This window comes from Callorhinus ursinus, unplaced genomic scaffold (genome assembly GCF_003265705.2).
Source record: "Callorhinus ursinus isolate GAN/ISIS: 27379988/994484 unplaced genomic scaffold, GSC_fseal_2.0 scaffold4, whole genome shotgun sequence".
Taxonomy (NCBI): domain Eukaryota; kingdom Metazoa; phylum Chordata; class Mammalia; order Carnivora; family Otariidae; genus Callorhinus; species Callorhinus ursinus.
The window spans coordinates 44376575-44398521 of NW_027397066.1; the positions used below are offsets into that span (position 1 = coordinate 44376575).

Here is a 21947-nt window from a genome sequence, read left to right on the forward strand (position 1 = left end):
ATCATGCTCAATTTACAGATGTGGAAATTGACCTTTAATGTAAAAAGTCAATATCTGCTCTCTGTTTTCATCAAAGAATGATAGAGCCATCAACACATCCCTTTCCACCAAGTTTATCCAAAATGAGTAATGGCCCAAATGCCATCTAAATGCATTTAAGCAGAACTGAACCTGGAGCAAACTCAGGTCATCTTAACAGCTGAAAAAATAAAGAAATTTAGCAATAGGATAGATGCTGTCAGGTTAAATGGACCATTGCGGAAAAACAAAGTCAGCCACCATCAGAGTCAGTTAGTATTCAGCTTCAGGATATCTTGGACCTCACCCCACTCCCTGCCCCACTCTCCTAATGTGTTAAGAACACCAGACCCAAATAAAAGGCTTTACATTATAATTACCTCAAAACTTACAGACTTATACAAACACTTTTTGAAGGGCAAATGGACATCAGCTGTGCTGATATTTATGTGTGAAATAAATGAGATGAAAGTCGTGAGAAATTTTTAAACCTACGACTCTGTAGGGGAGGAAAACTTTTTCTGTCTTCCCTTCTACATTCTTTGGCTGGTCTTATAATTAAATTAAATTATAATTAAGCAAATTAACAAGAGAAAAATTTAATTTTGTACATATGGGAGCCTATACAAATATGAGATTCAAAGAAGTGACCAAAGCATGTAGCTTTTATATCTTTTAGATAAGGAAACAATATATTTTTGAAGAAATAAAAAGAAAAGAAGTTTGGGCTTGGGATAATAAATTAGTGAGGAAGTAAAAGGTTTGTTTATATAAGTCTTCTTGGCCTTGAATTCCCTATCTCTGGTGATAAGGATGCCTTCTGCCCACGTGTTAGAGGGAGGGTAACTTTCACATGGAGATTTATTTCCTGCTTTCAGGAAGACAAAGGATGGTTGGCATGTCGTTCTTGCACTGGCTGTTTCTTAAGTAACGTTAACTCAAAATAATCAATATGCCAAAGTGGCATATTTTGCTCCCCTTCAACTCTTACTATAGAACTTTTTTAAAGCAGTTAAATTCTAGATATTTTAATTTAATTCATCCATTTAACATGACCCAGGCACATACTAGGTTCTAGGAATACGGAGCTGTACAGCATTATATTCATTTGTTAAATATGTTTACCCTTCTTTATACCAGAAGGTATATGAATGACATCATTCCCAACCTTAAGAAGTGGGGAAGATTGACAAGGCTGTGAAAGTAAATACCCTGATAGAGATATGCCAAAGATCTACCCTAGCATGTGATGACTGGGGAGGGAATAACACAGACTGGGTTGGGGAAGTAGGGCACCCCCAAAAGAGGTTCCCTGGAGGAATAAATCAACTACACAAAAACCATCACTACAGTTTTGCTCGGTATGTGTGTTTTACGTTTTGCTCTGTTTGCCTCTCCTTTGCTAGCTTGGTCTCATAATTAAATTGACATATGGTTGGAGACCAACCATGATTTTAAGCAGGGTGTAGGTGGCTGGGCTCAGTCACAGAGTTGCTCTTCCTTTTAGCCAGCTGCATGCCTCATCTTCAAAAAGAAGATTCTTACGCTGTGTCTTCTGCTCCATCAGCCCATTCCTCTACTTCCATCTCGGAAACTTATTCATATGTTGCCCCCCAAGAGTTCCACTAGTGCAGCTGTGATGAAGTCCGTCTGCACATCCAGCCTGGCTTGGAAGACATCCTGCCGCACTGTCAGCATGATGGATGGGCCTGCATCATGGCAGCTGTGGTGGATGAAAGCAGTGAAGGAGCTCAAATCTTCCAGTCAGCTGTTCAGCCTACAAGTCAAATCCATGTTGGAGTAGTTGCTGTTTCCTTCCATGGATCTGGTTGACATATGGAAAGGGGCAGATTGTAACCTAAAGTGCTCACAGAGTTTTCCCACCCTCTGTGGCTCTTCTCTCCAATGTGACTGCTCATTATAGGGCTTTTGTGTTTTCTTGGTCCATTAACCCCCATTTTTAAGAGGGTGGATTTCTGTCCCTTAGCACCAGTTACTCAAAGCACAAATTTATGCATCTTTTTATCCAACCGGCAATCCAAGGGCTTAATTCTCCAAGGTAAATTTTTATTTCTGAAGTTTCATTTAATTGAGGCTTATAGAAAACATTTTCTGTGCTTGGCTTGGTTAATATTGAGTCACTAAGGGAAAGAGTGAATAAAAGTAACCAAGGTAAATGATCTCACTGGATTCCTCTGCCCTTGATTTCACTGAGGAACTTTTATTTCAAATTGGAAATCAGCATTTCTCTCATTCATTCAATAAGTGAATATATAACTAGCAAATGCTATGTTCCAGGCATGGTTTATAGATGCTAGGAATGTGAAGATAAATAAGACGAACTTTGTCCTCCAGGAGCTCACGGTTTAGTGGGAGAGACTGACAAATAACCAGTGATTATAATATAATAAATGCTATTTAGGGGGAACACTGGATGCTGTGGAAACACACAGGTACAGCACCTGATCAGCCTCTGGGAGAGCCTGGGAGCCAGTCAAGGAAGGCTTCTTGTAGGAGCTGACAACTGAAATGAGTCTTGAAGGATCAGTGTGAGTTAGCCAGAGAAAGAGGCTGAAGAGGGCATATTATGTACATGGCATAACATGAGCACAATTGGGAAAAGAAAAGACAGTCTCGGGGTGCCTGGGTGGCTCAGTTGGTTAAGCATCTGCCTTTGGCTCAGGTCATGATCTCGGGGTCCTAAGATTGAGCCCCAAAGGGGGCTCCCTGCTCCCTTTCCCTCTGTACCTTCTCTCTCTCTCTCAAGTAAATAAATAAAAATTCTTAAAAAAAAAAAAAAAGACAAGAGAGTCTAATTCTTCCATGCCAGATTACAAAGTTTTTTATATAAAGTTTTGTTCCCCAAAATTATCTTTCCGAATAAACAGAGTTGCCTTATATTCGGGTCTTTAAAATCCTTTTATATTATAGAGCACCCTTCTTACTTACATTATTTTGAACCACAAATAGTTGTTTAAGAAAGACACAGTGGGGCGCCTGGGTGGCTTAGACAGTTAAGGGTCTGCCTTCGGCTCAGGTAATGATCCCAGGGTCCTGGGATCGAGCCCCACATTGGGCTCCCTGCTGAGCAGGGAGTCTGCTTCTCCCTCTCCCTCTGCCTGCCACTCCCCCTGCTTGTACTGTCTCTCTCTCTGTCAAATAAAAAATAAAAAAATCTTAAAAAAAAAAAAAAGACATAATAGCCTGGAATTACCTCTGTCACTGCTGGCTTGTATACTTATAGAAGTCATTTGACAAAAGAAGCAAAGAAATTCAATATAGATTTAGTGTAAATATGGGAGGGCAGTGGGAAATGACTTCACAATTGCAAGTCTTAGATATCATTGGAAATAAGCCTTTGAAAGATCACTTTAAAATGAAATGCAATTAGTGGTTACTTTGTGGAGATCATGAATATACACCCACAGGATGAATGGAAAGATAAAACTGTTCTTATTTTAAGCAAATGGACATTTGTGGCCTGAGATAAAATTTCCAGTGATAACATCATGTACAGACGAAAAAAAATTTCCATTTTCAAGATAGGAAAGCCATTTTCACTTTGTTCTCCTTTTTCAAATCCCCTAAATAATAAAGAGAACAAGAAACAGAAATTCAGACTTCATCTTTGATGAGGGAGATATGTTTAACCCTGAACTAGAATTTATGAAGACCAAAAAGTGGCAGAAGAATGGTAAGAGAACAGCAAATTCAAATCTAAGTTCTCACCATGCAGGCAATTCGAAGGACCCCTGAACAGCTCAGAAATAAAGGCATTAGGGCCCACAGGAGACAGGGGCTGGGCGGGAGACCAAGAGGAGGGCTTTTAGGAGAAGGTCTGTCCAAGGAGCAGCTGTTCCCCACTCCTGTTCCACACAGACAGGTACCCAGTCCTCCTCTCCCCCCCAGGAAGTCCACCAGAGCACCACCAGATTCTGAGGTAGCAGGCACGGAGGAGGTAGGAGCGAGAAGCCCTAATTTGTGCACTGGACAGTGATTACCAATAGCCTGCATGTGCCAGGTAAGGGGTTGGTGGATTCACTCCTAGAGAAAATGAACTGTCCGGGAGAAGAACCTGGAGCTACTGACATTTGAGAGTCCCCTTTTACCAACAGACCCCTCCCGAGTTTTGGCAAGGAACATGACTGCCGAGAGACTACATTTCCTGAGCTCCCTCGCAGGGAGGTGTGACCACTAACTAAATTCTTTTTTCGTGTTTAATTTTTTTTCTTTTTAAGATTTTATTTATTTATTTGTCAGAGAGAGAGAGCTCACACACAAGCAGGGGGAGCTGGAGGCAGAGGGAGAAACGGGCTCCCCGCCGAGCAGGGAGCCCCATGTGGGACTCGATCCCAGCACCCTGGGATCATGACCTGAGCCGAAGGCAGATGCTTCACCGACTGAGCCACCCAGGCATCCCAACCACTAACTAAATTCTTATCACCTTCTTTAACTCTCTTCAAAGAAAGTTGCTTGTCCTCCCCTTTCCCTCGCTCCTTCTAATGGTAGGATGCGAATGTGCTGGTGAGGCAGCCCCAGCCATGTGCACAAGGGAAGGACTCTGGGCGATGGTGGAGCAGCAAGGTAGGAAGAATAGAAAGAGCAGCAGCTTGTCCAGCACGATCAACTGTGGAGTGTTAAGAGAGAATGAAATGAACTCCTGACTTGTTTGAGCCATTTTATTTGGGGACCTCTTTGTTGTAGCAACTTAGCCTGTAAGCTAACTAATACATTATGTATGTTAAAAACAACAAAAAAGACCAACCTGTCTTTTTGCCCAAATACTCTGTAGTGAAGCCTACCAGTTCATATCATGGACCAACTTCAAAACGGCTTTTTCGTGCTTCATTATTAAATATGAATGGACAGCTAAGAATCACTAGAGATTTGATTAAAGCAACCAGCATGAAAGGCAGAACTCAGAGTGAAGAAACAGGAAAAGGGAGCTCAAAGGAATCAGAAGCACTTCAAGGAGCCAAAGAAAACTTCAAAGAAGACATAGTTAAATCGTCAGGGAGATAAGAGGAAGAAACTGCCTCCACGAAAAAAGAGTAGGATGCTTTTCATTCAGAGAATAAGAATGAACTCTTGGAAATTAATCATTTAAGAAGCAGGTAGTTTCAATAAAAGTGTTGGAAGATGAAATTACAGAGGTTTCCTGGAAAGTAAAATTTTAAAAAAGAGCAAGATGGGCAATGGTGAGAAAAAAATAAGAAAAATGAAGATCGTTAAGTCCAACATACTACTAATATGTTTCAGAAAGCCTGAGAGAAAGTAGTGAAGGGGACGATCAAAGAAGTTATCAAAAACAATTTGAATATCACCGATATATAAAATGCCTGAGTTGAATAATACAGTATTTTCAGATAAACAGATTCAACTAAATAAATGTATAATTCAATTAATATAATATTTTAAGAACACATTTGACTACATTTCAACTATATCCCTAAAATATTATACATGTAAATTGGCCAGGAAGTCTTATAAGGCTTTTTGGCTGGGGATAAGAAGGCAGTCTTACTGGGAAAATGGGAGAGTGCCTGAGATTGAGGATCACCTTATATTTGATAGGTTCTGGAAACTTTACAAGGTTCTGAGGGCAAAAACATGGAGTGTGAAGGGGAGAGATTGCCCTGGCTCCTATCAGAATTCACCCAGTGATGGTTTGCCAAAACTAGGAGGGGGCTTCATATGCTGGCCATGATGTTATAGGCCTAATAGTGATTGCCAGAGTTCTGACATGAGTACCTGAGTACCATCAGCTTATGGTGACATTTCCTGAAGTAATCATAAGATGTTACATGTTTAGGAAAGAATATGATGGTTTTTGTTATAGACATACTGAGTTTGAGGTATCTTCGGGGCATCCAAGTAGAGGTCCACTCTACAGATCTGAAAAACAAAAGCTTTTAATGAGCTTTTTACTTTTTTTTTTATTATTATTACCTTAGAACTGAAATTCAGCTAGTATACGTTGCTGTGGCTGTATTGGTTGCTAAAATTTTGAAATACTTTATACTCATTGGTGAATGCTCACTTCTCCTAAAACCCCAAATGCCACCCTTGCCCACACCCTGGCTGTTCTGTCCCATTCAATCCTATTTACACATTACAACCCCACAGTCCAGCAGCTAAAGGATTAACACCTGGCCCAGAAGTGGGCCTCCAAGACCCTGTTCCAGCCCTGCAGCTGCCCTGTCTGCTCTAATTATGAAAGTTTTTAATTTCACTCCTCCTCACAGCTCATGGAGGGTGAATGCATTTCCCACATATCAACATGCTTTGTGTGTGTCGTGACCTTCCACAAATCTGATCCCCACATCAGGGAGCACTTCTCTCAAGTCTCCTCACTCCTGGCAGTCTGAACCGCTCATTGCTCCCTGACTCCCTGCATTTTCTCACCTTCATTTCTCTGTGCTCATGGCTCAGAAAACACTTTTCTCTGATTTCTGAACATTCTGTTGTAGTCATCTTTCAAGGCCAGGCTGTCTTTGCCTTCTACCAGCAAGACTTCCGCATTTAGAAATGAGAATTCTCTCCTCAAAGTAACCATCCCGTTCCCATGGGACATATCACTTCCTCTCTTATATTAGGGCTGTCTTAGTCCTTTCTATGAAGTCTTTTTCTATCATGGCAGGGCCATAATAATTGTTGAGTAAAGGAGAATGTAAGTTTGAATTCAAGAACTCTGTGCCAATGGTCACTGGTGTGTGGTCACTGGCAGTTTCACCATTTCTTTAGAACGTCTGTGTAGAATAATCTCAGATCCCCCAAATCTCCCTGAGTCCGTTTGCTATAATACAATATTTGGTTACATGTCAAAAAACAAAATTAAATCAGCAACAACCAAAAACAAATGCAGAAATGTTTGCCGATTTTCTGAACTGAAGTTTTTAGTCCATTCACTTTGTGTTTCGGTCATCTTTCTTTAATGTAAAATGGTGACAGTAATTTTCCATTTTCCGCACTTAATTAATCTTTGAGAAATCCTAGAGCAGAGCTTTTTCTAAGGAGTGTTGCACTGTTTGCTGCAGCAAATCAAGTTCCTATTGTGACGCCGGCGGCGGAGGATGAGTCATTGCTTTGGCTGGGACGACGTGTTTCCTGAAGTCAGACACAAGAGCAGAATACCTAATGGTACCTTGCTACCTATAATCTCTCTCCAGCCCTCACTCTCCTGTTGCCCTTCACAGAAGTCAAGTAAAAATCAAACTTCCCGTGTTTGGTTGAGCTAGCAAATAATTTGCACTTCTGGTCATTGTCATACAGACAAATATATTTTCCTGGCATGCACCTACTTCGTTTTTTTCTTTCTTCTTTTAAATAAGATTGAGGCAAAATACAGGCCATGATGTGTTTCTCATGTGATGCCTCACTCTGTCGGACCCAGGACTGTTGTCTGCATGTGCCATGGGTAGACACTGATGGAGAGGAGGATGGGCAGGAGGCACTGGCCGGGACCTGCGCTTGCCAGTCCCAGCCTGCTGGCCAGCACACCCAGCCAGGTCTCACAGCTGCAGTGCAGTCCTCAGCGAATCTTTGCTTTTTCAGATGTATGGGAAATGGAACTTCCTTGAGATGCCATTTTCCTCTCCTCTGAACCTGGAAAAGGCTGAATGGAACTAAGGCAGCTAATCTCTCTCATCTCCCTTACTTTTTCATTGATATCTTTTAATGAGAAGATTACATATCTCCCCCTGAGGTGAATGTAAATGAAATGAGCTGACGTACAGATAACGTCAGGGTCAGTGAGGAAAGCATGTGCAGTAGCATGGGGGGGCACTGTACTGTTTGACACATGGTTCTCAAAGCAACTGTCACGGGCAGAATCCTGAGGGGAATGCTCCATTGGCCGTTTTCTTCTTACTGGAATTAGAATCATGTCAAACGCCAACTCAACGGTACCTGTACCTAACCTGAGTCCTGCTGTAGAAGTTTCTATCGTGACATAGGAAATGCCCTACCGGGCCTTGCATCCCCTGGATTGCAGTGTCTCTACCTGTGATAACTTACCAGGTAGAAGAATCTCATATGTTTGATTGGGAAACTTTAGACTTCAGTCAGCCCAGAAGGTACGTGTGTGGAATGTGAAGAAGAGGCTCTGGACTTAACTGGGAAATGGGAGGGAAAGGCAACCAACATTAACTGTAATGCCGTCAGAGCATAACCTCCAGCTTTTTACCTCTGTGGCAGCAACTTTATACAAACAGTGTATTTCCCAAGCACTCTTATTATTAGTGAGGTACCTAAGTTCTCCAAAATGTTAGAGTGCATCGGTAGATGATTCCCACTTACTTACATTTTAATATGCCTTGTTGAATGGGAGAGGAAAGGGTGCATTCTAGCTCGGGCAGAGGAGTTACACATATTCTAAGCTTTGTGCTCTGTGACCATCATCCGTCATGGAGGTTGTGGGAAAAGTGAAGCTAAAAACCACTGTGGCATGAGCCCCTTTGCGAACTATGTCTTCTCTTTTTTTCCTCATAAGAGTTGGGACCCAGATATAGTCAGTATATTTTGAAGCTCTGTATTCTCTCTTGCTAGATCCATCTTATTCACTGAAGCACTATTCCCCCCGATAGCCTTTTCCTACCTGGCTTATTTCTGTGTTGTGAGTGATTAATGACATAGTGCCCACTTTTCCAGCTGTGTGATCTGGCCATTATTGAATGGCCATGACAGTAACTGGGGAATCTGAAGAAAAGCCCATTTTCAGAGTTATGTGAGGGACCTCAGCTCCTTTCCTCTCCCCGTAGCTGGAAGCCTTCAGTTAATAACCGGGAGGGAAACACTCACTGGAAAGTTGTATTGTGACACTTGGGAGAGGATCTTGCTTGGAATGCTTCATACAGCACTCCACGGTATTTTATCAAGATAAAATATATGAAAGAGTGAATTCTGCAAGGCAGAGGATAATTCCAAATGGTACCCCCCCAATAAATAAGTAAATGAATAAAACATCACAGTGGCACCAGAATGTAGACTTAATCTTTCAAGTGGCAAGGCTGTGGGGGCCCTGTTAGAGAATACTCAGCTTATTGTCCTCATACAGGCTCTGTTGCAGACAGACCAGGAGCATGGTTTGTTTCCCACTGTAAAGGTGGGAGCATCCTGGAGGATGGCAGAGTGCAGTTTGTTTTCAGAGCTTCCGTCGTTCAAGTTATTAGAGACTATTTCTTGAAATAACTTGTCCTGAGCCAGAGCTGGCATCTTACTAGGGAAAATACACAACTGAGGGACCCAGTTTTCCTCACACATAAAATACCCTGTGTTTTAAACTTCTGGCAATTAATGTGCTCAATTTGAGTGAGTTGGAACTGCAGCCCAGCCAGAAGTATTTATGAGGTATCTCTTTGCTCCCACCACAATTAGGTAGGTCACCTAAGGGATGCAAGGGAACAGAGGACACTGCCCTCCTGGAGCTTGCCGTCTGCTTGCCAAGATGGCAAAGCCTGGATTTAAACAAATTAAGATGTAAGCAAGGCTCAGTGCATTATTGAGCGGCACTAAATTTCACTAAAACACCAGGCCCCGACCTTCACAGTTGTCTTTCAGGGTCTGCTAAAGCCCCCCGCTCCACAAAGTCCTCTTGGATCGTGTCGGAGAAAGGAAGATTCCTCTTGGAACGGGTCTGTTTGTTCTTGACCCCAGAGCCTTGCAACTTGCCTGTGGAGTCCAGTGACATTATCAGGGTATAGACTGGTTTCTAGCCTGCCCAGAAAAAAGGAGAGTGCCTCATCTTGTGGTTCTTTGAACTCTAATTTTAGATTGTATATGTGTCTATTACTATTTGTATATCTGGTATATCACAAATACTTCTTATTTGTGTGTTTGTCTAGAATTGTAGGCAGCTCGAAAGAGGGTTAACATTATTTTCTGGCTCTCTAGAATGCTACTACATGCCAGTGAGGTTTACTTGTTCTGGGATTGCGCTAAAACAGAATAACGAAATTTTAGTTATATCTTCTGAGTAAACCTGAATTACTCTGAAAATATCTAAAGCTCTTAAACTTTCTTTCTCATTATATATTTCCTGACATTCTTTTTTCCTCTTCATTCTCTTCTTTCTCCCATTTTGCTTCTATATTTCCCATTCTTCTCTCCCCTCTCCTCTTCCTCATCTCTCTCTCTTTTTTTTTTAAGATTTTATTTATTTGTCAGAGAGAGAGCATATACAAGCAGAGGGAGCAGCAGGCAGAGGGAGAGGGACAAGCAGGCTCCCCACTGAGCAGGGAGCCCAATGTGGGGCTCGATCCCAGGACCCTGGGATCATGACCTGAGCCGAAGGCAACACTTAACTGACTGAGCCACCCAGGTGCCCCTCTTTTTCATAATATCTAAGAAATGCCACATAAAGGTCCATTACATACCCATTTATTAATTCAGTGAATTTCTTAATACTAACCAGCATTGTACTAGCTAATGTTTTTTTTGAGTACTTACTAGGTGCCAGATATTCTGCAAAATGATTTATATGAAGTATTTAATCAGTAAGCTACATATTATTATTATCCCTATTTTATAGACGAGAGAACAGAAACTTAAGAGATTATGGAACTTGCCCAAAGTCTCATAACTAGTAAGTAGGTTAACTGAGACTTAAACCCTTCAGAGGTCATATGCCTCATATAGAGTGAGGTCTCAGTCATGTAGTGTCTCCAAGACACACTTTTAGAATGCAGCAGAATGATTAAGAGTGTGGTATTTGGAATTAGACCGGTTTGAATCTCAACATGGCCACATATTAGCCATATTAACACTGGCCAAATAATTGTACCTCTCCAAGCCTCGGCTTCCTCACCTACAAATATGGAAAATAATAACTTACCAAGTGGTTGGGAAATACTACATGTAAAACTTCAAGCCCAGCATGTAGCCAAAGTTCAGTAATGTTTGCTAGAATTATTATTTATGGGGAAAAATAGCATCTGCCCCTTCTGCTATCAACTTCATTTCATTACAAACATATTTTGAAATATTTTTCATTGTCCTCAGTGGGACAATGAAATTGGGAATTTACCATTAATGAATGTGTCTAAATATTTCTTGAATCTATTCATGTCCTCATCAGGTGCAGTTGTTTTTTTTAAGTTTTTATTTTAATTCCAGTTAGTTAACATACAGTGTAATATTAGTCTCAGGTGTACAATACAGTGATTCAACACTTCCATACATCACCCCGTGCTCATCATGACAAGTGCACTCCTTAATCCCCATCACCTACTTCACCCATTCCCTGCCCACCTTCCCCCTGGTAACCATGTTTGTTCTCTATAGTTAAGAGTCTGTTTCTTGGTTTGCCGCTCTCTTTTTTTTCCCCTTTGCTCATTTGTTTTGTTTCTTAAATTCCACATATGAGCAAAACTGTATGGCATTTGTCTTTCTCTGACTAACTTAGCATAATATCTCTAGCTCCATGTTGTTGCAAATGGCTAGATTTCATTTTTTTTATGGCTGAATAATATTCCAGTGTGTGTGTGTGTACCACATCTTCTTTATCCATTCATCAGTTGATGGACACTTACACTGCCTCCATAATTTAGCTATTGTAAATAATGCTGCTATACACCGGGGTACATGTATCCCTTTGAACATCTTGTACAGTTCTGGAGGTTAGTAACAAGCTCTAAAATTTCCCACATGTTGTGTGAGGGAGCATAATACAGTACTTCCAATTTATGGTTCCAGAATGATCTTCAGTCTTCTACCTAATACCCTGGTGCTTCATCAGTTATTTGGATATTGGTCTAAAGGAAAGAAATCCATGAAAAACTGATGGAGAATAGAATATTCTGCAACAGTCTGCCTTCTGACCTGAGTGTCTGTCTAGCTATATGTCTGGAGATCAGGCTGAGAATACAGAGACCTGTTTCTTTACTCTTGGCATCTGACCTTGTTCAGCTAGCTTAGCTTCTCCAATCTGATGTGGGAAACAGGTAGTGACTTCATCATCACTCCCAACTCCTTGAAATTGTTATATGAAAGGCACTTGAAAAGTATCAAGTAATGTGATTCAGCAGAAATGAATCTGGTGCATATAGATTTGATTTCCTGCATGAAATTTTATATTGCAGGAATTTTCTGTCAAAGGTAAAGCAGAGTGCTTTTTTAAAGTTATGCCCCACATGATGAGTTTTTAAGTTATGTCCCAAACCAAGCTCGGCAGGCACAGAATCTCAGGTTTAATAAAGCTTTCTTCCTTAATTAAGAAGTGGGAGGTTTTGTTCAACTCTGAGATAGTTTCAGTACTGAGAAATAGAATGATCAAAGCCTAAGTAGAGATTTCGACAGTATGCACAGCAGCTCTGGCTTTGGCGATGTCAGGCAGCGAATGGCTTTGGCAGCTCAGCTCTCAGCTTGTTTTTGCATGCAGTGCTTTCTCATCTTCCTTTAGCCACAATTACTGCCACATATGCAGTGGCTTGCGTTGACAAATAGTTGTTGACTCTTACGTCTAAACTTCTAACTTACTGGGAAGTGTGGCAGTTTTTCTTGATTAGCATTTCTCAAATATTTTTGACTTGACCTAGAGAAAGAACTATGTTTTATATCAGAACATGTGTGTATAAAGTTGTGTATACAAACACACATAAACACACATACATAAACTAGAGACAAGTTTCATGAAATAGAGCTCACTATATTTTCTATTCCACCTTATTCTCTTTTCTACTTAGTTTTAAAGGACTCTTCTTGGTCATGGCCCACTAAATTGATTGGAGGGTCTGCTAAATAGGCTGTCGCCCATTATTTGAAAGACACTAGCCTGAGGATTCCCCTTAGTCCAAGCCTCATTGATCTTCACATGCCCTCGAGAGAAGACTTTACATCCTCTTCAGCTCATCCCCAATGTATACACATACCACCTTCATGACCGCTGACACTACCACTAGACCCTTTGGACCTTTAGGTAGAGAGAGCATCATTAGCTGCTACCAGGGGGTTTTCTCCTAGTAAGACTCCAGCTTTTTCTCATAGGAGCCAGAATCTTAAAAACTTTGTGAATTTTGAAAAGCAACTTACTCTCCTAAATTTTGAGTACTAGGAGGTGTCAGGAACTCAAGAGTTCCTGTGAAATGCCAGGTCTAGTTCAGTGCTCTGTACACAGTAGGACTGCAGTAAATATTTGTTCATCAGTTATGGTCTGAGATCTGCACTGAACACAATGGAAACAGGGCTCTTGCAGAGATGGCACTGACTTGTGCTGGACACAATAGTACTGCTTCTCCATAGATGGGTGGAGTCTAATAGACAGGATATAAAGTTGTAGGGTTATTAGGTGGAGTAAGAGTCCAGGGAGGGCATACATTCCTGAATATATAAGACACCAAGAAAATCAGACAGGCATTCTGCTCCAGGATCTGAGGCCCACACATTGGTCACTTTTCTTAGAAAACTTACTGAGTCTACCTCAGGATGGCAATGGGGTGATGGAGGTTGGGAATTCAAATTCTAGATTCCTTCTCCATTAGCATTGTCAGTCCTAGCAATAGGGACCTGGATCCTGACACAAAGAGAAGGAATGATTTGGTCCTCTTTTACCAACTTGCAGACTATGTTATTGCTGCTCCCAAGCCCCAGATGTCCTTAATATTGCTAAATAAACATGGTGGCAACAAAACTAGTATCATTTAGAGACAAACAAGGAGTAGAAAAAACATAATAGATAATTTATGAAAAGAGTTACAGGGGCGCGCCTGGGTGGCTCAGTCGTTAAGCGTCTGCCTTTGGCTCAGGTCATGATCCCAGGGTCCTGGGATCAAGACCCGCATCGGGCTCCCTGCTCAGTGGGAAGCCTGCTTCTCCCTCTCCCACTCCCCCTGCTTGTGTTCCTTCTCTCACTGTGTCTCTCTCTGTCAAATAAATAAGATATAAAAAAAAAAAGAAAGAAAAGAAAAGAGTTACAAATTTTATGAGCTAGAATATATTCCAAACTTGCCTTGCTTTTTAAGGAAATAGTTCATAGAATTTTAGAATGGTGGTGGTGGGCAGGGGAGACCTTAGATAGTATATGGTTTAGTCACCTCATTTTATAGCTGAGGTCCCCAGAAGCTAGTAAATGGCAAAGGTGACTAAATAAGCCCAGATCTTCAAGAATCTGAGGCTTGTTTCCCCATATTCACACAACCTCTGGAAGCGAAGAGCATTTATCCTCTGGTAAGAAACAGTAAACAAAAATGTCATAGTTTTAGCCACTGTTGGACTTGGTGATGCTAAAATGGACAAACAAGCAGCAATATTTGCACAGAGGGGTCGCATTTATGGTAACAAATTTCGAGCCACAATGTTTGTGGTTTAGGAGTGACCTTTGCAAGGTTTCCTGATGTTAGTTATGGAGCTCCTGTGACTCCTTGAAGTGACTCATTTCAGACATTGGGTTTCATGGCAGACATTTGCCTTTCTAAGACATCTATCACCACAGAATGGAAATTACCTCACAAAAGTGATTCCCAACCATGAAAGGACAAAGGGCAGCTTTGGTTTTCTCCCCTACTCCCACATCACACAGACCCAGTGGTTACTAGTCAAAGACATCACATCCAAGAAACAGGTGAAACTTTAAATCATGGACCCTTGGAATCTCAGAATTGGATTGCCATTTATTCCACCAGTGTCTGGTGCATGAATTAATGGAAGGGTTCTACAAAACTGGTAGTGGTTGTGTGTGTGTGTGTGTGTGTGTGTGTGTATTTTTTTTTTTTACTTCTCCCTAGAATAGAACCGTTCCAGAATGAATCTGTTACCTGTCCAAGCTGTTGTCCAAGAGTTAGTCTGGGAATGAGAAATCCAGGGGGAGGACAGTGATTCTCAAAGAACTGTGTTGTCCCTGCCTAGTGCTCTCCAATGAGAACGAATAAGTAGCAAAAGAAATAAACTTAGTATCAGTACAGATCAAGGAAGAACAGCCTGACAGGACTGTCGGACATAATCTGGAACACTGAGACAGACTAGAATTTTTTTTTAAATCTTTTAAAACAGTATTTTTTTTTCTGTTCTCAGAAATGATAACAAGGCAGCTCTACCCATAGATAGGCACAGAGGATCAGGTGAGTTCTTATTCCTTTATTAGACCATCTGAACACTCATGGTTTCATTCTGCTACCCCTGGGGTCTGTTTTTCATAGGTTGTCTATGCAAGCAACAAGCACTTTGCCTGATGGGTCTGTGACACATTAGTGTCACTTTGACCTTGGTCCACTTGCAGCTGGTACCATCAGGAATTTTGGCTAAATTTTGTTTTGTTTTGTTTTTAGATTTTATTTCTTTGACAGAGAGAGACACAGCGAGAGAGGGAACACAAGCAGGGGGAGTGGGAGAGGGAGAAACAGGCTTCCCGCTTGAGCAGAGAGCCCGATGTGGGGCTTGATCCCAGAACCCTGGGATCATGACCTGAGCCAAAGGCAGATGCTTAACCGACTGAGCCACCCAGGCACCCCTCTGCTAAGTTTAAAGATTTTATTTATTTATTTGAGAAAAAGTGAGAGAGAGAGAGAGAGCGCACGAGACAGGGGAGGGTCAGAAGGAGAAGCAGACTCCCCGCTGAGCAGAGAGCCCAGTGTGGGGCTCGATCCTGGTACTCCAGGATCATGACCTGAGCCGAAGGCAGCCGCTTAACTGACTGAGCCACCCAGGCGCCCCTGAATTTCGGCTAAGTTTAATAAGAACTGTTGCTCATATAGTAGAACTAGTGACTTCTATCCTTTATTTCTAAGAACTTTTACATATTCAGGCATGGTTTGAGAATTTGACCCCAAACTCACCTTCTATCCAACAGGAATTAAGATTGTACCTGCCAGTAGGTTAAAAAAAAATTATTAGTGAATCAAATCATTCTATAATCTGTAACTAAATAATTATTCTACTAACCTTTCTAGAGTCTCTGTATTATCAATAACTACTATAATTTTTATCACGATTTCCAGCTGTCTAACCACTGAACTCATTCACGGTTAAACCAGTCATAACCACCCACGTTCTTAAATGTTCTCTACTCAATAGTCCTCAACAAACATTACATTCTTCAGGCCTTATTTCTGGTTTATCAGTGCCACCCAGCTCTCAATTTAATGAAGCTATTGATGTAAAGACACACAGACTTTGAAATTTTTACTAGTACAAGAGTACCAAACCAAGATACTGCATCTTTTAAAAATCAGCTTGTTTTTCAAAGAAATCACTGACATGTAATAATATCACATAGGCTAAAGACTTGTAAGCATGGTGATGGGACCTGATGAGCAGGAGGTAGCAGTTACTCTAGACATAGTGGTAAGACACTTCCATGCCAGAGAATGGGAAATAAATCCCACTGAAATTCGGGGACCTTTCACGTTAGCAAAATTCTTAGAGGTCTAGTGACCTGGAGCGTGTTGTGATCTCTCCCCTCAGGTGAAAGATAAGTTGTTGCATCTGGCCCGTCCTACCACCAGAAAGAGGCACAACACCTAGTAGGTCTCTTTAGATTTTGGAGGCAGCGTATTCCTCTTTTGCATGTGCCCATTTACTGAGCGACCAAAAATCTGCTAATTTTGAGTAATGCCCAGAACAAGAGAAGGTTCTGGAACAGGTCTGCGCTGCCATGTAAACTGCTCTGCCATTTGGTCCATTTGGTCCAGCAGATCTGGGGGTGCTTGAGTGTCACTGAAAGAGAGGGATACTGTTTGGAGCCTTTGGCAGGCTCTGTAGGACTCACAGGAAACACTAAGGATTTGGGGACAAAACCCTGCTATCCTCTGCAGATAACTATGTATCAAGCTTTTGAGAAACAGCTTTTGGCTTGCTAAGGCTAGGCAGCTTTTGGCTTAGTAGACACTGAACACTTCACCATGCACCACCAAGTTGCCATGTGACCTGAGCTGCCCATCATGAACTGGGTGTTGTCTAAGCCACCAAGCCATAAAACTGGGTGTGCACAGTATTCCATTATCAAAAGGAAGGTAGTGTATGCACGATCAGGTTCAAGCAGGCCCAGAAGGCACAAAAGTTATATGAAGAAGTGGCCTAATTGCCCATGGTCCCCATTCCTGCTACACCACCTTCTCTCTCCCATCCTGTACCTATGGCCTCATGGGGCGATCCCTATGACTAGTTAACTGAGGAAGAGAAAACTTAGGCCTGGTTTATGGATAGTTTTGCATGATATTGAGGCACCACTCAAAAGCTGTCATGCTGAAGCCCCTTTCTAGGACAGCCCAAAAGAACAGTGGTGAAGGGGAGTCCTCCCAGTGGACAGAATTTCAATCAGTACATCTGATTGTTTGTTTTGCTTATAAGGAAAAATGGCCAGAGGTACAAGTCTATAACAGTTCGTAGGTGGTAAGTAGCCAGTGGTTTAGATGGTCAGAGACTTAGAAGGATTGTGATTGGAAAATTGGTGACAAAGAGGTCTCTGGAAGAGGTAGGTGGGTAGACCTCTCTGAATGGGCAAAGGATTGCAGGATATTCACGTCCCATGTAAATGCTAACTAAAGGATGACCTCAGGAGGATTTTAATAATCAAGTGCATAGGATGACACATTTTGTGGATATTTATCAGCCTCTTTCCCCATCTACTTGTCAGTGGGCCTGTGAATACGATAGTGGAAGTTATGCATGAGCTCAGCAACACTGACTTCCACCAGCCAAGGCCAACAGAGACCTACACTGAGTCCCCAATATGGCACCATGACGAGATGAATAGCTACCTACCTGGTACAAATCCATTACATTGGACCACTTCCATCATGGAAGGAGCAGCACTTTGTTCTTCCTAGAACAGACACTTGACTCTGGACACAGATTTGCCTTTTTTGCACATAGTGCATCTGCCAAAACTATCGTCTGTGGACTTATCTGCTGTAATGGTATTTGACACAGACATCACTTCTGATCAAGGGACTTGATAGGCCTATGCTCATGGAGTTCACTTGTCTCACCATGTTCCCATCATTCTGAAGCGGCTGGCTTGATAGGATGGATGGTGGGATGGCCTTTAGAAGACTCAGTTACAGTGCCAGCTAGGTGGCAGTACTAGGGCTGGGACTGTTTCTCTCACAGCCAGACTCCATGGGTCTAGGAATAAAGGGCTAGAAATAGAAATGGTCCACTATAACTCCTAGTAACCCCCTAGGGAAATTTTCATTTGTCATCCCCTTGACTTTAGGTTCTGCTTCTCTAGAGTTCTTAGTTCCAGTGGGAAGAGTGCTTCCACAAGGGAACCCAACAGTGATTCCATTGAACTGGTAGTTGAGACTGTCACCCAGCGTCTGGGGCTACTCATGCCTCTCCATGAACAGGTGAAGAAGGGGGTAACTGTACTGGCCAAAGTGATTAATCCTGACTACCCAGGGACAATTGGGCTGCTGCCATACCACAGAGGTAAGGAAGAGTATGTCTTGAATATAGGAGATCTTTTATGGCATCCCCTAGTACTCCTGGGTCCTATGGAGTAATAGAAAACTACAGCAGCCCAGTTGAGGACGGCTAATGGCCCAGCTTTGTAGGAATGTAGGTTTGTGTCACCTTACCAGGCAAAGAACCATAGCCAGTTGAGTTCCTTGCCAAGGATAAAAGGAATGTGGAATAGGTAGTGGCACAAGATGGCTACAAAGGTTACATAAGAAGACCACATACACGTATTCATGTAAATATACATATACATATACATATAAGGAGAGCTATGATCACATGACCGGTTGTTAAAACAAGGACTCATAAGGGCCTTTCTTCCTTATTTTGTTATGAATATGGTTGTATATATATTAACCAAATATTTTTCTTTTCTTCCCTCTTCTCTCCTTGTCCTTTAATGTCAGATATATTAATAATAGCATTATACCTCAGTATATAAGTTATAGGAGAAGTGTGAATATTACTCAAGGACTTTGCATCCTCTTCTGGGGAGCAGGTTAGTGTGTTTTCAAATGTATGTGGGATATTTGTATCACAGTGGAAGTGTGACTTTGTTATATTGACTTTATTTGGAGATTAAATATGATTAAAAGAGATGTGTATAAGGGGCCAGGTTGACATAGGATGGAGTGTGATGATAATTTTTTTTAAAGATTTTATTTGTTTGTTTAGAGAGTGCGTGTGCAAACAGAGGGGGGCAGGGGGAGAGGAAGAGAAAATCTCAAGCAGACTCAGCGCTCTGTGGGGTCCATCTCACGACCCTGAGATCACGACCTGAGCTGAAATCAAGAGTCAGACACTTAACCAACTGAGCCACCCAGTGCCCTGGAGCATGATGATCATTTTGATGTGTCAGCTTGGCTAGGCCATAGTCCCCAGTTATTTAATCAAACACAAATACTGTTTAATTGAACTGTTGCTGTGAAGGTGTTTTGTAGATGTAATGAAAGTCCATAATTCATTGACTTTAAATAGGGGAGATTATTAAAGATAATCTGAGTAGGCCTGAATCAATAAATTGAAAGGCCTTGGAGCACCTGGGTGGCTCAGTTGGTTAAGCGTCCGACTCTTGATTTCAGCTCAGGTCATGATCTCATGGTCATGAAATTGAGCCCCACATTGGGCTCTGCACTGGGCGTGGAGCCTGCTTGGGATTCTCTTTCTCCCTCTCAATAGATAGAAAGATAGAGAGAAAGTCCCCTTAAAAAGAGGACTGAAGGGTGCCTGGGTGGCTCAGTCGTTAAGCGTCTGCCTTCGGCTCAGGTCATGATCTCAGGGTCCTGGGATCGAGCCCCACATCAGGTCCCCTGCTCGGCGGGAAGCCTGCTTCTCCCTCTCCTGCTCCCCCTGCTTGTGTTCCCTCTCTCGCTGTCTCTCTCTCTGTCAAATAAATAAATAAAATCTTTAAAAAAAAAAAAAAAAAGAGGACTGAAGCTTCCCTGAGAGCAGAAATTCCATCTGTGAATGGCAGCTTCAGTCGGTGCTCATGAATTCTTGCCTAACCTTCCTGAGGACTTGCCCTGTGCATTTCAGACTTGCTTAGCCAGCCACCACCTGGTGTAAGCCAATTCCTTGCAGTAAATCCTTTAGTATATCTTACACACACACATACACACATTTCTACCTCTATCTCCTACTGGTTCTGTTTCTCTGATTAAACCCTCATCAATACAGCCTCCGATGTCCCTAAAGCTTTTGTTCTACTGCACTAAATTTGCAGGGTAAGGTAGCAGGCAGCTCCCCCTGCCAATATTTCCCACTCAAAGTCAGCCTGATTTTTTATTCACAGCACTCTCTGAAACTCAAGTGGCACAATTTGGCAGTGAAAACAACCAGCACCCACACATTTTCTAGCATGTGGGAGAAATGTGGCCAGACACTGAGACTTCACATTAGCAATCATGTCTGCCTCTGTTACTATTTCTAAATATTATTTGGTGTTGCTTGTGAATTGTTTTAAGACATGTCAAAGGGGGTTCTGAGAGAAATCAATGGTAAAAACAGAAAACTGAAAAATTGATGTGGTTTTGAAAAATAGTGGGCCCAAGAAACCTGCCAAGTCATTGTCATTTTAACTGATACATCTTTGCCTAGATATGGGTTAAGTACACCCATAATTCAGTAGGTTTTGCTTAGGTATTTACAGTCCGTGCTGCTATAATGTGACCTCTACATTGCCCCAAATCAACATGCTGTGCAAAATCATAAAACGAAAACCAAGTCTAATGGGAAAAATGGGATATTAACACGACACAAAAAATTATCAGTGACATATTTTAAAAGAATAAGAACCTAATAAAAATAGTAGCAGTTTTCCACATATTAAATGGTAATGAAATACATAAGTACTACAGTAACTATGGCAAAGCCTTGAAAAAGCCCTGCAGTTTGCTTGTGGACTGGTGCGTTGGAAGGTGTGTGGCTTGTGAGCTCTTGCGAGGTAGAGGAAGGCAGGCTATCCGAAATTGGACAGACAGCTGCAATACATGTGTAACACACGCGGCAGTCTGGGGTAACTGGTAGATATTTGAGGTGTGTGCGTGTGTGCATTTTGCTACATACCTCACTTCAACTGGGTGCACTAGTCTGCATTCACCTAGTGTTTCTCATGGATGAGATACCATAGATCAGTCACACTGGAACACATTTGCATTGTCAAAACAAGTGTGATTACAGGACCGACTGTACTACATAAAGAGATCACCATCTTTTATCTATTTTCAAAAATCTCAAAAATTCTTTGGAAGTTTGGCACAGGTTTATTTATTAGCAAAACTTAAGGTGAATATAGATGTTTTCCAGGAATCCTGCATTTGATGGTAAAGTGCTGTCACAGACCCCACTGGGATCTAAATACACCTTTATACAATCTGAAAAATTCTGATTTCCAAAACACATCTACCCGTAAGGGGAGAGGGAAGAGTAGAAGCATATTAATGAGTGCAGGCGGCATGGCGTGTGCTGTGGATGTAGAACAAACAAGGTGCAGTACCTGTCCCCAGGGGCCTTGCAGTCTGGGAGCTGTACCGTGCTCTGTGGTACTGTAGTAGATGTCTGTGCACGCACAAACGGAGAACCCAGGAGGGAGTCATTCTTTTGAGCCAGAGTGTTTAAGGACAGCTGTCCAGGGAACATGTCACCTGGAATGTGTTTGGGGGAACAGCTAGGAGTTCTCTGGGCAAAGGCAGGAAGATATTCCAGGTAGAAGTACACGAGTGAAGGTGTGAAAGTACAGAGTTCACAGAAGATCCAAAGTGACTGCTTTAGTATCACACCACTATAATGTGGTCTATTAGTTGGCTAAGGCTGCCTAACAAAGTACTACAGAATGGGGAACTTAAACTACACACTTTGTTGGCTCATGATTATGGAGGCTAGCAGTCTAAGATCAAGGTTTCACTGTTGCTGGCTGAGGCTTCTTTCCTTGGCTTGTAAATGGCCATCTTGTCCTTGTGCCCTCACAGGGTCCTCCCTTATGTGTGTCTGTCCCAGTCTCTTTTTACAAGGACACCAGTCACATTGGAATACAGCCTACC

At 42.0% G+C, this 21947-nt stretch overlaps 1 protein-coding gene across 2 annotated transcripts in view; it reads left to right on the forward strand.

Annotated features, from left to right (window-relative positions):
- The first annotated feature begins 7968 nt into the window (after window positions 1–7968).
- The window catches only part of CRACD (capping protein inhibiting regulator of actin dynamics), a 73409-nt gene continuing 59430 nt past the window's right edge, over window positions 7969–21947 (forward strand). Inside the window, exons 1-2 of one of the 2 annotated variants that reach the window (XM_073891721.1) lie at window positions 7969–8093; window positions 15022–15068. In XM_073891721.1, coding sequence (XP_073747822.1) covers window positions 8053–8093; window positions 15022–15068 — 88 coding nt within the window. In that variant the 5' untranslated portion in view covers window positions 7969–8052. The remainder of the gene's footprint in view (window positions 8094–15021; window positions 15069–21947) is intronic. The other variant, XM_073891722.1, reaches the window with a different exon arrangement.